The 17,061-nt window shown below is 43.3% G+C and overlaps 7 protein-coding genes across 7 annotated transcripts; all 7 read left to right on the top strand.

The window, feature by feature from the left end:
* Positions 1-1,600: 1,600 nt before the first annotated feature.
* EAE98_007441 (uncharacterized protein) lies at positions 1,601-2,548 on the top strand (the record flags this gene model as incomplete). Its single annotated transcript, XM_038955064.1, has 1 exon — positions 1,601-2,548. One exon carries the CDS (start codon positions 1,601-1,603, stop codon positions 2,546-2,548), a length of 948 nt encoding a protein of 315 aa, XP_038808714.1.
* Positions 2,549-3,754: 1,206 nt separating this feature from the next.
* Positions 3,755-4,237, top strand: EAE98_007440 (uncharacterized protein; the record flags this gene model as incomplete). Its single annotated transcript, XM_038955063.1, has 1 exon — positions 3,755-4,237. The coding sequence occupies one exon, from the start codon at positions 3,755-3,757 to the stop codon at positions 4,235-4,237; it is 483 nt and encodes a 160-aa protein (XP_038808713.1).
* A 771-nt stretch (positions 4,238-5,008) lies between these two features.
* Positions 5,009-5,407, top strand: EAE98_007439 (uncharacterized protein; the record flags this gene model as incomplete). Its single annotated transcript, XM_038955062.1, has 1 exon — positions 5,009-5,407. The coding sequence occupies one exon, from the start codon at positions 5,009-5,011 to the stop codon at positions 5,405-5,407; it is 399 nt and encodes a 132-aa protein (XP_038808712.1).
* Positions 5,408-6,363: 956 nt separating this feature from the next.
* EAE98_007438 (uncharacterized protein) lies at positions 6,364-7,005 on the top strand (the record flags this gene model as incomplete). The annotated part of the gene is made up of 1 exon (XM_038955061.1): positions 6,364-7,005. The coding sequence occupies one exon, from the start codon at positions 6,364-6,366 to the stop codon at positions 7,003-7,005; it is 642 nt and encodes a 213-aa protein (XP_038808711.1).
* A 1,380-nt stretch (positions 7,006-8,385) lies between these two features.
* On the top strand, positions 8,386-8,736 carry EAE98_007437 (uncharacterized protein; the record flags this gene model as incomplete). The annotated part of the gene is made up of 2 exons (XM_038955060.1): positions 8,386-8,608; positions 8,660-8,736. The coding sequence occupies 2 exons, from the start codon at positions 8,386-8,388 to the stop codon at positions 8,734-8,736; spliced, it is 300 nt and encodes a 99-aa protein (XP_038808710.1).
* Positions 8,737-10,003: 1,267 nt separating this feature from the next.
* EAE98_007436 (uncharacterized protein) lies at positions 10,004-11,866 on the top strand (the record flags this gene model as incomplete). Its single annotated transcript, XM_038955059.1, has 2 exons — positions 10,004-10,259; positions 10,317-11,866. The coding sequence occupies 2 exons, from the start codon at positions 10,004-10,006 to the stop codon at positions 11,864-11,866; spliced, it is 1,806 nt and encodes a 601-aa protein (XP_038808709.1).
* An 826-nt stretch (positions 11,867-12,692) lies between these two features.
* Positions 12,693-14,794, top strand: EAE98_007435 (uncharacterized protein). The gene is made up of 6 exons (XM_038955058.1): positions 12,693-13,005; positions 13,061-13,115; positions 13,169-13,219; positions 13,274-13,359; positions 13,418-14,169; positions 14,255-14,794. Exons 1-6 carry the CDS (start codon positions 12,796-12,798, stop codon positions 14,436-14,438), a joined length of 1,338 nt encoding a protein of 445 aa, XP_038808708.1. The 5' UTR covers positions 12,693-12,795; the 3' UTR covers positions 14,439-14,794.
* The last annotated feature ends 2,267 nt before the right edge of the window (positions 14,795-17,061 follow it).

Raw genomic sequence — 17,061 nt, 5'->3', positions numbered from 1 at the left:
TTTCATGAGGATGGCAATTATTATCTTGCGAATCTCAAGGGAGTGATGTAATAATATATCATTGGTTGGAACACAGCGAAACAATTAAAACACTTAAAAAAATTACTAAAATATTAAAAACTTAAACAAACCAAAAACTTGCTCTTGTGTACTTCGAATTTTGAAAATTGTGATGTTGTGAAATTGTGTGACGAATGAAATGTTATGATGCGGGTGAGATGAACATGGTCCATACTCCCTGGGTTATCGACTTGAAAGCTCTATAAGTAGGTAAGAACCCCCCCTCCCCGGTGTAAAGGATACACATTATCGAAGTCAGGAAGAGAATCCTACGGAGATAATTCAGTAGAGACGAACGATACGAGAATCTTTTGAAATATGTCAAGATATGGTTCTTGTGGTGCTAGAGCCGGGGTAGCCAGCCCCGATTAGCATTACTAAAAACTTTGATGTAAACATATCAGAGTTCTTATTCTCATAGCTTGTTAGTTTGCTTGATTAGTTTATCTCTGAGTACATTCGTTTTGTAGTCTAAACTTCCTGCTTTACCCTGGAGAGTCATGCTGTTACATCTTATAACTGCTACTAGAATTCCGATATATCAAAGTTATGTACAGAGGATACATAGATAGCGGTAGGAAGAATTATTATCTTTCTAGCTCTGGATAAGGTTGGAATAGGGTTGGTCGTTTAATCTTTCTTGGCATATTGACCTTCGGAGCTAATTTGTCGCTTCTCCTCGCGAAAAGCTTCTTTTTCGGTTTGGATGGTTGTGACGTCGGCTTGTCACGTGACTATAAATGGAGAATGTTGGGTTGTCGATATCTTTGGATTCGAGGGGTTTGGAGCTGGATGTGAATAGTTTTGCAATTGGAATTTCGTTCGAGTTAATTATCCCATACTTTGAAGTACATGAAAAGTGTCATAATGTGTACATCTGCCCCGATTAGAGGAAAGTGAAGAATTCTAGTCACCAGGAATCAATCAGGTGAAGAAAGTGAAACCTAGCATTAACTGTTTTTCGATAGAGTAGAAGCCAACAGAATCGAAACAGTCCCTAAACAGTATCAGAACAAGTCGTGGACAGGCATGAAACAATGGTGAGCTCTGGAATGAGTAGGTAGAAATTGGAAGACGGTGGTTTAGAATAGACAGGTTCCGTTGAAATTGACTGCACGTTTACTGTTGGCGTTTGAATTACAATAACGACTGCTAAACAGCGCCTGAATAGTGAGGTAATAGTGATAGAACAACTGTATGTATTGTAATTTATTCTCCTGGACGGTTAGGAATAGGTGAAGTTGGAAGAATTTACTGCACAATCGTCAATGAATTGGCTCTACATCTAGAGTTACCAACAAAGCTCAGAGTCTCTTTGTAATAGCTACATAACTATAGAAGAACAATCCCGGACGGGAAGTATATGAGGAATGTTATCCTCGATCAAACATTATATTTTTCTTCTCCCAGTCAGACTAGATTTGAATACCACTTCCCTCCTTTACACAAACAATCGGATCGAAACCACAGTATTCAGATCTAATCAATCAAAGTAGCTACCCACATTACTACCTCAACAAACCAACAGTCCACCGTCTCCATGACAGCGAAACGGATCGTCGTGTACAGCTGTACACACGAGCTCCCAGACACCCAGGCATACATAGAGCGGGCCCAGGCCACACCCTATCAATACCGACACCCGATCGTAAATCGCTTAAGGAGAGCCTTTTCCTTAAACGAAACCATCAGAAGACCAAGCATGGATCTTTGCCCTGTATGCCAGGCAAAGGCCCGCCAGCGTTCTCGACCAGGACCGCAAGCGCAGCCCGGCCCACGTCCTCGCGGACAGACCCTACAAGATCGCACGCATCCGGTACACGCACCCCAGGTAAGACCTCAAGTTCCAGCTCGCGGCTCGCCAGACTCAACCGACTCCCAATCCCAAGTTCCACAACCGTGGAACATGGCCGATGGTCCGCCTGATCTACCAGTTTTACTTCCACCTCGAAACACGATCACTCCCCCACCACAACCCAACGCACAGTTGTGGAACATGGCGGAAGGTCCACCGGACCTCCCTGTTCTTCAATTTCCCAACACCCCCGCGTCTCAGCCACAGGCCGATACAGAGTCATGGCCTCTCCCCGCGAGTACCACCGGCTTGCCAGGCACAGACGTTCTCATGCGGGGATGGGATGCGGTGAGGCGTCGAGCTGCACACCAACGAAATCTTGCAGGACAAGAGCTTCAGAGAAGTGTAACCGACTTCCCACGCAGATCATCCCCACCTTCGCCTCCACCAAAGGACCATGGTTTACACCCCCGGGTGAACGCCTGGGTCAGACAACAAACCTCCGAGACGCTCAGGAGACACCACGAGCGAATCACCCGACCACTCGAATCCCAGTCTTCCGAGTCCAGACCAAGGACTCCGGTCATCTTAATCCCCGATCCTCTCACTTTGACTCCTTCTACCACTCGTGGTGAGGAGGGCCGAGCTGAGTCGCCAACGGATCCGGGGATGAGGTTTCCGAACTGGCTTTGAGCGACCGGTGAAGGAGGGGGGGTGAGGCCAGAATCGGACCTAGGATAGAAAGGAACCACATACCACGGACTCAGGAGTTTTGTTTAGAAGTCAAATAGAATCTTGTTTTTTAGTATATAGCACGGTTCGAATATAAGAAATATAGAAATTATTAAAATAAACTTGACCAGTACCTTATAGTACATAATGAAAATGTGATTTGAAATAAAATTAAAAATGATAGTAAATAGTGTTTTGAACCTTAATAGAATGTGTGTGATGCTGAGTTATTGCTGGGTGGAGTTTCGAAAGCTTATAAGACTGCATTTACTATCGTGCTGAGAGACAATGAATGGTATCAGCTTGTTTGATATCTATTGGATTCATGAAAGGTCAATTGAGCAAGTCGAAAATTTAGCATCTGCATTCGGTATTCGGTAGCCGAGTGATTCGTGGTGGGCCCAGAATCTGTACGACTAGACATATAGAATTATGGATGAAAATTACTTATCGACTATCCGCAAGTAAAAGATATCACGTTTTCATCACAGTATGTAAATTTGAATCAATATAATTACAATGTATCAACAGAAGTCAACAATTGAAAGAAAGCATCCCTGTAAAAAAAGCCGAGGAATTGACACGTGACCCACCCCCTGAAATCAACCAATGTGCAAATGTGAAAAATGTGAGGTTAGCCGGAGAATAGATTGCGCAATAGGCATGTGAAACAAGTGCTGAACAACATCAAAATAACGACATCTATTTATACCCGGGTGATAAGCTTTGACTAGCTGCGAACTAGTTTGTGGTAATTTGCGGGGGAAACGAACCCAAATTCCACGTGGTACGAGGAGATTTAAATCCACCATTTTGAGCACAGGAACTGAACAGCATGTAAATGGATACTCTACAATGGAATAACAGGTCTGATGTGCCGTTGAATAAGACAATTGCAGTTTGTCGAGCACGATAACGCTCAGAAAGCAAATGAGCTTGAGCAGATGCACCTTCACTTGACCAGTTGATTACCTTGGACTCCATCACCAAACAGTCAAGTGAACAATGACAGTGATTCTCAGAACAACTCCATTCAAATAATATATAAAGCTTCAGAAATCCTTCTCTTATTTTTCTTTCCTCATCCTCAAAGCTTCTCATAATAACCAACAGAAAAGCAAAGAAACCAAACCAAACCACTCACCCACAAACAAACAAACAAACAACATGGTTAATCACCTCGTCTACGAATGCGGCCACCGCTTCCCCGAATTCCCCTCCAAGCTCAAGAAACTTAAGAGAGCCTTAAGTATTCGCAGAGCTCTCAGCAAGAAAGCAAAGGTCCCCAAAGACATCGGACGAGCAGGCCTCTGCGATATTTGCGCAGAATATTCGGTTCAAGACTTCCTCGCCGCAGGAACCCAACCCGGAAACGCCAACAAGACCTTCGCAGAGCTTCGAGAAGAGCGCGTCAAGGAAACCATCGCGCTCGCCGAGAAGGCAGCCAAGGAGGCAGTCAAGGAGGAAGAAGAGAAGGCAGCCAGGGAGGCAGCCAAGGAGGAAGAAGAGAAGACTCCCACACCCCAACACCCAACACCCCATCATCACCTCCAACGCAAGCCCGTCCCGGGATCCGGATACGTCGAACTCTCCGACGAAGAGGAAGACGACGGCACGGAGTGGCTTCTCGCCAAGGACTCAGAAGAATAGGCAGTCATCGCAGATAGCTAACTCACACGGTGAGTAGCTAGAGCGAACCGGACAGACCTCGGCCGCGGGAACAAGGGACCAACAGGGAACCTAAAAGGAAAAAAACACAAAAAAAAACTAAATTGACACCCGGATAAAGGCGTTACTTCAATACAATCGATTCCATACAATAAAACACGACCATCAATATGAGACCCCATGCTACCCTTATGATATGCCAACTTTACGAAAGCGACTTGGAATTCGTGCAACAATTGGATACCACAACCTTTGACTACGAACAAGAGAATTGGATTTCTGGAATAATATTGCTTCTTCAGATTTTCAATGGATTATATACGGCATTAATTCTTCTACATAAAGTTCCTTTAAAACAGAGACTTTTGGTTCTTGCTTATCATTGAGGACTTATGAAACTTAATCGAGCGTTGAATCAGATGTCGCTCGAATCCTCCGGATATTTCGAGATCAATCACGTGACCACAAACAATGAACTATTGCATGGATGTAGAAACTTTGCTTCAACGAAGATGTCTCCCGAGGCATCTGATATTCAATAAGTGATTTCTAGAACTTTAATTATTTTCTAGTGGTTCAAACCATCCCGAGATGGACGATCCCAAAACAGTGCCTGAACAAGTCTCTCTACGCTGTTCATAAGTGGCTGGATTGGACACCTGAAGTTGACGAATTTTTCTCTCCATATCGACTCACGCCCATACGATTACATTTGAATTTTCTTATACACAGAAGAACAAGGACATCGCAATCATGTCCACGACACTCCTCACCACGTACGCTTGCGGACACGAAGAACGTTCGGCCACTCGAATCGGCGAGGAACAAGAGCCGGGAGTGATGGGAATCATCCGACGAATGAGCTGCAAAAGTAAATCTGCGGCTGTGATTGCAGACTCCGCACTTTTGTGTACAACATGTCGGGAAAAGCCACATCCAGAACCACTTAGATCTCATCCAGTTATTATCATCCATCCGCGAGAGCCGAGACAGTTTAACAATGATGGCGTAAATCCGTATGCCAACGAATTTGCTGAGCTTCCGAAGTATGGCGCACATGACTTTACGCGAAAGAACCCAGATGATGTAGATAGAAAACCCTGCCGCCGGCCACTAGTTCCGATCGCCTCCTCCACGGATGATGTCCATTGAGCTATGAAGTCATCGAGATGATTTCGGAAAAGCAGTGGACTGAAGTAATGAGGAGAAGCGACCTGTTTGAAAATTCAGCAAAATCCATTTTACATGAATGGATTTCAAAATTCTAGAATAATAAAAAATAAACTAAATTTAAAATTGGACCAAATTTTACCTGCAAATGTGTGACTAATATACCTCTTTCGTGATGATGTCCCCATGTACCATGACCCGATTATGATCAAATAAAACACTTACTGCATAGCTAAGTGGAGAGAAACCTTTGCAAACATACCAAATTTTTATTTCTTTGTGTATAATGCTACGAGGTACTACTCTTCGAGCATTTCAAAAAAAAAAAATGAGTAGGTATTGAAGACATCCTTATAGTCAAGCATGTGCTCAATCTAGCGTTAGGAAGCAAAATAAAAATCTCACCAAAATCTTAACCACAATGAAAGCTAGGATGGATGTTGGACGAAAATTGACACGAAATGATAAATAAAGTGATGACTGAAGCCAACGATGGAAACCTTTATGTGGGATTAAGTGTCACGTGATCAATATGAATCCCTCCCTCACCTCACTGGCGAACTTATAACATGACGACGTTATGGAAAAACAGACTTGGGTACGCTGCACCTCCTATTAGTTTGTGTTGCACCTCGAAGAATTCCTATCATTGTTCAATACCAATACACTGCTATGTTCTGCGGATTCGAGGCGAGATCGTGAACTGAACTGGACACAAACAATGTAAACCACAATTAAAATGCCTGAACAAGTTCGGAACAACTGCTTTCGATAACTTATATAAGTTTCCATAATTCTCTTGAAATGAATTGTTTATTCTCCATCCAATCAGTCCTAGAGCTTAGATAACCAAAACCAATCTTTTCTACCAAGACTTTTTGACCCGAGAATAATCTTCATTCTCAAGCTCAACACCAAACCCAAAACCAAACCTAATCATGCTTTTTTTAGTCGGCGCCGTAACAAGTTTCTCTTGCGAACATCAGTACTTCGCCAACCTAACTTTGCACCAAGCTGGGGACGAGGAAGACTGGAGATGCATCACCGGACCCGATACGACCTGGACCAAACTCGACAAGGAGTGTCCTGATTGCAGAAACAAGGTGCCTCCCACGGATCCAGTCATCCTTTCTCGTCCAATAAGTCCTTTGCTTGCTGCACCAGAAGATCTCGAAGACAGACGAGGCGCCCTCACAGAGTTTCGTTGCGGACACCACAAAGTTTCCTCATCAGATGACAAGGAGTGCATCGTTCTCGGAGTCGACAAGCTCGGATTCTTGTTGATTCGGTCGAAAAAACGTTGCCCCCGGTGCATCGCAAACGGAATCCAAGACAACTCCTCAGACGACCAGACCAGCTCCGCAAGCCAACCAGACGAAGCTTCATACGTTCCACTCGATGGATCCGACTTGGAAATTGCCGACAACATGGACATGGGAACTTTGACCAGACAGACAAGACAAAGAGAGGCTCTCGCCACATTCGATCATCCCCCCACCCCCTCAAGAAGAGACAGCAAAAGGGAGAAGGCCAAGAAAATCGGCAAGTCGCTCTGGGGATCAATCAAGAAGAAGTTTTAAAGAAGAGGGAGGAGTAGAAATCTTTTTCCATTCATTTCCATAACCTATTCCTACGATTCCACTTGGCTAATTTGACATTTTATTAGATCGATTCGACCCAAAAACTCAAACCAAAAAATAGTACATTTTTTTAAACTTTAAATATAACTTTACCCGTGCTGTGCAAATGTGATAACGAGACTTTGATGATGATTATGACAAAATAAGAGAGGAAATGCTATGGTGTTTGAAATCATCAAAAATCAATTAGGGACAAGACGCTTTTTAGTCATAAAAAGTTCTCAGAAACTTGAAAATAAAAATCGGAATTTATGTTCATTATAAATGAACATATAAATCATTTATTCATGACTTCACGACTTCATGTGGCTATGATCAAAGCCCTCTGAGAGACTCGAGCATTTCATTTCAGAGAATTGCCAAATGTCGTTGAAAGACATTGGTCTCAGATGCATGTAGTCAATTAGCTTTAACTTTAGAAAGGATAATCGTGAAATTGGTTGGGTGGTGGAATAAAAGTATGTCGTTCCGCTAGCAGTGGAAATGGAGATTATAGATTATGTAGGTTGCCGCTCAAATAGTCCTCAAACTAAGTGGAGATTATAGATTATGTAGGTTGCCGCTCAAATAGTCCTCAAACTAAGTAGACTTAAGAAATCAAGGGAATCCTCAAATAATGCTCAATGACATCAGGAAATTTGGTGTAGCTACATTGCGCTGAGGTGCAGAGGACATGGCTTATCGAAAAGCAAACATGCAAAAGCGACAGAACTGCACATGGCCAGCCGCTACACCCACTCCGTATCATGAATTTTTCCTGTCGTATCTTTAGATGAGACTGAAAATCTTTCGAAGTTTTGTTTGTCCAGCTCAGGTTTGTGGAAGGAGATGTATGATGAACATACGAGATGACAGGTCGGCACGTGACTTTGATGTTAAATTAAGATCTACTGTCCTTGAGTTGCTCATCACACATCCACTTCGCACGATTTCCTATCTGAAACGTTAATCAACAGCATTCGAAGCATTTTTTTATAGAGATGTCGAGTATCGTGTACCTTCCCGCGAATAGCATCCACATTGTCTAGCTGGCCCAAGCTTTAGGATTTGGGAAGGATTCAGGCTATCGGCGGCAGTATCCTAGAGATTCTTGGGAAGCGCTTCTGAAATATATGTCTTGAACAATGGGGAAGTGTCGAACGACTAACCAACAGTTCCGATGTTTAAATTCCTACGCTTAACCGTGTTCTTGAGACTCCTTTGCCCATTATATTCTTGCGGAAATTCTTGCATCACATATCGTTTCTTTAACCATCAGATACCAATTGTACTCTCTGAATTATACGTATCTACCACATTATTCAACTGTCAACCATCAATATGTGTCTAGCCACAATGTTAATAGCACTCAAGGCCAATCTTGAGCCAACGGTCCTTGTGAACCTTGGCATGGGTTTATTGGTCTTGATATTAGCTTTCGTCGGAGCATGCTGCCGTCAAGTATACACAAAGCATGTAGCCAAGGAACCATTACTTCTCACTGTTGAACCCAAGAGCGCCAAATTTATAAAAACGGAATTAGAGACAGAAAAGCGCTTCAATGGTAAGGCTGACCGGAAATGTTGAAGAGTGGCCGCTGACTATAAAATCTCAGAATCGCAAAAGTCTCCGGGATATCTGGCAATACAGAGGACAAAGAACCATCATATTCTTGGATTGAATGTTAGATGATGCAGCTTACTGGATGACATTGTGCGTTTCGAAAAAAGAAAGGAAAACACGAGCGTGTTTTTGAGCTTCAAATGCTCGAATCGTTGTCGAAATTGCACGCAAACTATCACGTTTTCGGAGGGATGTTATAAGGCTTCTGAGTGGGAGTATAGGGCGCTACAAATCATGTCTAGAATTTTTATAGGAACTAAGTTCGGGATATTGAAGCCGCCATTTTTAAGGCGGGGTTTAAACGCAGAAGATTGCTGGTTTGGTCGCCCATAGCATGCCGGTCTCATGGGATTTTGGGAGCTTCAGCGCTCGAATGGAATGTGAATCGCTGGACCCGACTTGTGTATACCGTAGTGTTATACGTGATATCTTTCCTTGTAATTAACTACTGTTTTGCCAATGAGTATTATCAGACATTGAAGTCCACGCCAGCAAATCGGAAAGTGCCATAGCAGTGTCATCGATAACTACTCGATGAACATCGTTTGCTAATGTCAGGCTCCAAGCGCCGACTTGGATAACTCATTTGAAGGCAATCCCCCAAAGAGCTGCGCTATCCTGATACTGTGCAGGATCTACATGTCAGATATTAAAGGAATCGTAATCCTCCTAGATAACGCTTATCGTATCGCTCCAACTGCGTATGCAGTTATGTACACCCAGATGGGCGGCAACTATAATTTAATGCTAGACTTTGGGGATTGAAAGCTGATGAGAAGAAAATTCCTAGTATATCCGCTGTATCTAATTCAAGAGCTATAAACTGCATAGTGATTTTAGTGATATCGGCTGCGTTGTTTTTAAGCTGTTTCTTTCACTCGAAAGCTGTGAGCAGGTTCACCATCGCAACATGGTTATGCTCGAGAAATTTGGAAGTGAACGGTTTCTAAGTTGGACCACCTCGACTTGAAGGTTTCCTACTCACCTACGTACATTGGTTCATATAGAGTTTCTTGAGCGATTAGCTACAACTACTCAGGTAATTTCTATAACGGATTTTCTGACTCTGAAGAAGGATGTGGAAAACATGAGGATGTGAAGCGCTTAAATAAAACATTCAATTGGGAGTTGGCGTAGATGTTGTTGGTACACAGATGCAAAAGTTGAAGCGTGTCATCATGGCTAAGCGCAAGGATAAAATAAATATCGTGGTGTTCTTCGCACACCACCCCACAAATTTAATACATGACCGACCCAACATATTCCAGACCCAATCTTGTAATTTACTTCAAGCAATGATAATAGTCCATTATTCGGCTTCAATCTTTCGGTGACAATGGCTGGACCTTCTCCCTCACCGTACAAAACTCGATCGCGAGGTCAACGATCCAAAAAAGTTATGTCTGAAAGTGATTCGATAGTTACTCCTACCACGCCAACAGCCAGGCGTATGAGTGGAAATCAACCCACGTATCCATTGGCCTCTCTACTTTGGTCTGCGCGTAGTTCAACGTCGCAATGGGTGGTACTTCCTCTAATATTGATGGCCGTAGGTCTGTTTAGGTGGGCTGCTGGACTTTGGGGATATTCTGGTACGTTTGTAAAATCTGCCAACTACCCTGAGCTCTGTTACTGACTCTCCACGGCAGGATTTCAAAGCCCACCGATGCATGGCGACTACGAAGCTCAGAGGCACTGGATGGAGATTACAACGCAACTTCCGATTTCACAATGGTACTTCCATGATCTCGAATGGTGGGGATTGGACTATCCGCCCTTAACCGCATATCATAGTTGGGTTCTTGGAAAGATCGGAGGACTTATAAACCCATCGTGGTTCGCCTTATACACGTCGCGGGGACTCGATGATCCAACAATGAAGGTTTTCATGAGGGCTACAGTTATCATTTCCGAATACTTAGTGTTTGTACCCGCAGCGGTCATCTTTGTTCGACGATTAAGTAAGCTTCAAGCTGTAAATATATGGACAGCATCAATTGCTCTGACAGCGATACTTATGCAACCCGGATCGATTCTCATCGACCATGCACATTTTCAATACAATACAGTAATGCTTGGATTGGTTCTTGCTAGCATGTCTAGTGTACTAGCTGGCAGATACATGTGGAGCTGTGTATTTTTTGTCATGGCGTTGGGATTCAAGCAGATGGCTTTATATTATGCTCCTGCGATGTTTGCATACCTACTAGGAGTCTGCATATTTCCTATCAATATTCCTAGGTTCTTAGGAATCGCGATTGTTACTTTGGTATCATTTGCGGTCCTATTTCTGCCCCTGTTCTTGGGTGCTCTCTACGAGAAAAGTCAAGGTATCAGTGCCCGACCAGAGCTTGATGGTTTCGCAGCGCCATTGCCCATTCTTAGCCATCTTTCATACAAACTTGATTATCGCGCTTGGTATTATCCTATCATACAGCAAAGTGCACAGGTCATATACCGAGTGTTCCCTTTTGCGCGGGGCCTTTTTGAAGATAAAGTGGCCAATTTCTGGTGCGCGTTAAATGTCGCTATCAAGCTCCGAAACTTCGATCAGGGTCTTCTTCAGAAAGCTTCACTACTTATCACTTTAGCATCCATCACTCCTCCATGCTTGATTATATTCTTCAAACCACGAAAGGATCTATTACCCTTGGCCTTGGCAACATCAGCGTGGGGATTCTTCCTATTCAGTTTCCAGGTACATGAGAAAAGCGTCTTGTTACCTCTAATGCCAATGACTGTGATGCTGGCTGGTCGAGGAGGACTTAGCAAAGGAACTCGATCATGGATAGCATTTGCCAATGTTCTGGGTGCTTTTACAATGTTTCCATTGTTGCAAAGAGTAGAGTTGCGTGTTCCTTACTTTGTTCTGGTTCTCCTGTGGCTATACCTTCTTGGGCTTCCACCCTTTTCTTTTGAGGTGTATGCGCAGCATAATGATGGCAATTGGATAGGATTCGGAACAACATTGATACACACGCTCTTTTATCAAGCAATGGTCGCTTGGCATTTGGGAGAAATTTTCTGGACGCCACCTGCTCCTTTCCCTGATTTTTGGGTAGTCATGAATGTCGCCGTTGGAGTTTCTGGGTTTGGTATATGTTACCTATGGTGCCTATGGTCCTTGGCTGTTGAAAGTGGTCTTCTACAGTCCTCTAAGATGGAAAAGACAAAGGCGAAAGCGAAGAAGGTTCAGTGATCGGTTTTAAAGGTGTGCCATATACCCATATACAAGATTAGATTCTTGTCAATTTTATGAACATATTATGTACTTTATTGGTCAAAGATTACGCAGTCACACCATTTCCACCACGTTTCCACGCGAATCTCAATCAAGAAATTAGGCAATACGAGAGATGTAAGCAGGCAAGGGGCCCCTCAGGGGTCCATTCGGTCAATGCGTAAGGCTTGTGGAAGTTCGGTTACCATTGGCACGGTTACCGACAAGCATCGGCCATAAGCCTGGATTCCGTCAATCAATGATTCCAGCCCCCATTCTTTCCCTGCAGAATCCTACAAGTGGAGGCTGCGTCCGATATCGATTTTTTCTGATTTTCCCTAGTTAGGAATGGTATTTCTAAAGATATGAACTTCCTTGTGGATAAATTACATACATGCTACATTGCTAACATCGGGTCCTCTTTTTTTCATGGGGATTATTTACGTGATGGGTGAATGCAGCCGACAAAAACGCCTCAGAACTTCCGCACTTTTTGAAGCACTTGGTGTGTATGGATGGCTCAAGATAAACGTGAATTATGATGGCCCAAGTCCCCCATAGCTACCTACCGGGTAATACACCGCTGTACTCCATGCCAAGTTCACTCAGTCGATACTACGTGAAAATTTGGAAAGATTTGCAAGATTTGCCAGGCTGTTCTCTGACTCAGCCGCACACTATTACTGCTCTTACAATACTGTCCCAAGTTATCTGTTCATGGGGGGGGCTGGCTTCACTGGTCGGTTCTTGATATGGACAACCACCCCGCATGTAAGTAAGATTTCCGCCTGATTTCTGTACTGGTACACCTTTTTCACATTCTTTATTCTTTGTTTTGTTTTTCTTGCAGCATGATAAGGTTCGTTCTTTACAAATCGTATTAATTAATTGACGACTTGACGTTCAAAATGATGCTGTCGAGGCTTTTCGCTCTCTTAGGGCTATCAATCCTTGCTTCGGTCCGGGCTGAAAGTTCTAGTACGGAGGGTTCAATTGCGGATAGCTCTTCCACGGCTTCAGCGTCAAAAACAAGCTTTGTTTCATCGGCATCAACCACAAGTTCATCGATAAGCGCTTCGAAGACGGCTGTCACGACGCATGTTGTATCAGTTGGTGCAGTAAGTTGATCTTGCGATTGCAATTGTGCTACGATTGAATGTTAATGAATATCAGGATGGCCTCAATTACGATCCTAGAGAATTAACGGCGGATGTTGGAGATATTATTGGTAAGTCATTATGATGAACATCGCATTTATGTTGGACTAACGGGCCTCTGTAGAATTTCGCTTTTATCCATTAAATCATTCTGTGGCGAGAGCAGAATACAAACGTATTTTACCCCAAATCTTTTGTTGATAGACAATAGTTAATTTCAACCTTACAGAACCATGTATACCATACGAAGACACTGGGGCAGGAAAGATTGGATTCTGGAGTGGTTTCGAACCTACTGCTATTGTCTCGAATAATGTTAGACACTCGCCATCTCCTGTAGATTGATCAAATGATGCTAACGAGTCTTAACTAGCCGCCTATATTTAACTTACGCATTAACGACACGGAACCTATATTCTTCTATTGTTCCGCTCCTGGTGCTTGTCAAGAGGGTATGGTTGGGGTTATAAATGCCAATGCTACGCAAACCTTCGATGTTCAGTTTGCGTATGCTGAAAATGCAACGATGGAGTTCTCTCCCAATGAATATTTTCCCTTAGAAACTGCAAAAGCCGTCGCTTCTGGCTCCTCTCATAAATCATTACCGGCTGGCGCCATTGCCGGTATCGTCGTTGGTGCAGTCGCTGTAATAGCTCTAGCAGGCGCTCTATTCTACATGTGCGGTCGCCACCGAACCATGAAAGAAGTATTTCACAATGGGCCATCGTCTGGGCCTCCAGCTAGCAGCAACCCTTATGATGATTCTCATAACTCATATATGTCGCAAGGCGGCCGTACAGTTTCCGAAGCCAATTATCCAAACATGTCCAAGTTCGCATCTGGTCTTTCAGGCTTAGATACCGCATCTGGACGCTTTTCACCTCATCATGGTGCTTACACGGATCCCGATACGAATAGTTTTAGAAGCCGAAGTCCGCCGATTGATGAAGTGGGTATGCAGACGGTTAGAAATGGCCAGTATCAGAGTGTATCGGTTGGAAGTCCGATGGGAAGTCCTGGATTCCCTAGCCCGGCGCATAATCACGAGTCACATTTAAGTTCTCAGGGGTATGGAGGACAGACATTGAGTGAGATGGATGATAGGAGTGCACAAGACGCTTTGAGGTATGTTTTATTCCACTGTTATTTTTCCTTCAATCCATGTCTGGAAATATTGTGAAAAGCGCGTATGCTGAACAATCCACTGCAGATTACAAGAGAAAGAAAGGCAAAACCAAGGCCAGGGCCCGATCGAGCTCCCAGCTCCAAGCAGAAGCGCGAGTATGACGGCGGGCGCGCCTTCCCCGGAAAGAGAAAGGCCGTTTTCGTACACAGATAGCGAGAGTGGGTATGCAGGAATGATGAGAAACGAAGTGGGTAAAGGCTACCGATGATGACCTTTGACGGATAATAAGGATGGAGTTTAATGGAGGAAAGGTATTGTCAATTCACTTCGCAGGATTAGGAGTGGGAGGGATGAAAAGCTTGGTGCGCTCGTGCTCGTGCTCGTGCTCGTGCTCGGGGCGAGACAGCTGAGGGTTATTCATGATTTTGTCTGATTTGATTTGATTTGATACCACACTCTTTGGAAATTAATGTACCTACTTAATTAGATGTATACAGAATGGAAGGAGGCTTGATTATAGTAATTCATGAATTTTTCACAAGCGGTACAGAAATCCAATGAATGGTATATTTGTTTTTGGTCCTCGTTCTCCATGATCCCTTCAATCATTCCACCGGGATTATTAGTCAGTCTGTTCATTTCAAGCTCCCAAACTTCTCCTGGCTGTTAAGCTTAGTTACAGCAAAACCTCTCTATAAGGATACCGGTTTTTGTAGTCTTTTTTAAAGATATATAGAGGTATCCTTATATAGAGGTATCCGACTAATCCCGACCTGGTAGTAATTAGCTTCCGATTAGCCCCGATTAGTCCCGATCGGGTCATATTCCGTGACAATTTCGGAAAATTTTCTATTTTCACAAAATGTAACTAGATTCTCCATATAATAGCTCAGATAATAGCTCAGATCCTAATGATTTTATTGGTCTAATAAGGATATACGTGATTCTGGGACCGGAAAATATAAGGATATCCTAATAGAGGGGTTTTAAGGATATAGGTCTTTTTTAGCCCTGAAAATTCTTGGGACTGAAAAATATATCCTTATAGAGAGGTTATCCTTATAGGGGGGATCCTTATAGAGAGGTTTTGCTGTATACATATCTCCACGAGGCTCCAAACCTGCAGCTCAGGGTCTCGGCTTAATACTAAAGATTACACAAACTCATCATGTGTTTTATGTCGTGTACAGATTACACAGAAATGGTCTTCGACGGGTAATCATACGGTATACTGCGGATATAGCGGTTGTGGATGTTTCAGCTGATGCTGTGCTACGCATGCTGTGGTGTGTTTGGAACGTGACGACGGTGACAGGCCGATGACGAATAGATGATAGGTATGGATATCAGTATTGTGTTTGTGGTTGGTGAAAGAGCGGAGTGTGGTGAGTAGAGGATGGTGAATTGGGTAAGGGAATATTGGGTATTGTTTGTTTGTTTGTTGGTTTGTTGGTTGGTTGGTTGGTCAGGTTAGTAGATGTTGGTTATTGTGTTCCGGAAATTGAATCTCCGTAGGTGCGGGGGCGTAGTTTTGGGTAATTGCTTCGGTAAGTGGTAATCGCTCTCTGGATCAGGTAAAAGTCTCGCCGTTACCGTTCTTTTTTGTCAGTCGGTCTGTTTTACTCTTCCGGGGAAGAAAGACATTTACTGACGATAATGTTCCCGGTGGTTGGTCGGAGCATGTCTATTGGGCTATTTTCTCGTACGATATCCGAACTCCTTAAGAAACCATCGTTTCTCTTGTATAATCTATCAGTACGAGAAGGGATTTCCATATTCTTCGGAAAGTTGGGCGCTCTGCATGGAAGTTGGTACGGCTAGATTTGTTGGAATTTTAACCACACAGCCGTCTTTTTATGGCTCAGTTACTGCTGATTTTGAATTGCTGCATTGCCAAGAATCTTTTCACACAACGCCGCTTGGATATGGTAACCGTTTCATAGGACGTTGGAAAGTCTGCAGAAATTCAAGGAAATTCTGGAGATAGATACACACAAGCATGTCCTCACAGCAGTTTTTGGACTAGTCGTCCCTTTCCTGGTATCTGGCCTCTTTCTCATTTTCTGACCAATATTCATCGGAACTGTACCATGAAGCCTCGAGTGAACAAACATTCATGATGAGGAAGAGACTTCTCTTCTACAATGTGTTGAATGAAGGGTTCCATGTCATTTCCTTGCTTGCTGTCGGTTCATGATCATGATCATACATAAGCTTAAAATAATGCCTGGGAAATTATCGCATTCCCAAGCCTTTTGTCGTCGTGCGATAACCATCTTACTAGAAGGGTTGGAAGTAGCTCGAAACCGAACATCATGGATGCAAAATGTTGGAGTTTCATGAACCAGTTTTCATGAAATACTAGCGGATTCATGAGCTGATGAGAAACTTCAACTTGGCGAAGGCTTTTGAACTATTATCTCGAGGGCCTTGAAACTCCACTGAAAGATTCATTTTGCGACAAGTAATCAGATTGTATGTTTTTATCAACATCAAAATCAAATGATTTTTGGATGCATTATGCGATTTTGACTTTGGAAAGTGTCTCACCTGCATCCGCCGTTTCTAGTATGGATCTGATGACTAATCAGCCCATGATCAGGGATGCCGGAGCATCAAAATGTTTATTTCAACATCACTCTCATTATGATCATAAGTAAAGCTGGCAGCTTTTCGAATCTACGCACAATTACAAATCACTAGTGGAGAAATCTCGAGAAGGGGTTTTCATGTTCTTGTTTCATTAAATTAATTCTATTCAGAGCGTTTCGTTCTGATAGCTGTTCTTGATGAACTTTATCCTTGCGGTCTAACTAGCAACCTTTTCTGAGCATTATTCCCTTCAGGATATGAAGACTTCAATGCTCTAGATGCTTTCTTGTTTGTTCCTC

This window comes from Botrytis deweyae (genome assembly GCF_014898535.1).
Source record: "Botrytis deweyae strain B1 chromosome Unknown BDEW_017, whole genome shotgun sequence".
Classification (NCBI taxonomy): Eukaryota; Fungi; Ascomycota; class Leotiomycetes; order Helotiales; family Sclerotiniaceae; genus Botrytis; species Botrytis deweyae.
The sequence above is the reverse complement of the archived record's forward strand: the minus strand, read 5'-3'. Positions and strand labels throughout refer to the sequence as shown.

What these genes read in the sequence shown, in the direction of transcription:
- EAE98_007435 (XM_038955058.1), top strand. Translation starts at nt 12,796, where the DNA reads ATGATGCTGTCGAGGCTTTTCGCTCTCTTAGGGCTATCAATCCTTGCT. An exon ending in GGATGTTGGAGATATTATTG is followed by an intron (nt 13,116 to 13,168) that starts GTAAGTCATTAT and finishes GGGCCTCTGTAG; the next exon opens with AATTTCGCTTTTATCCATTA. An exon ending in GGCGAGAGCAGAATACAAAC is followed by an intron (nt 13,220 to 13,273) that starts GTATTTTACCCC and finishes TCAACCTTACAG; the next exon opens with AACCATGTATACCATACGAA.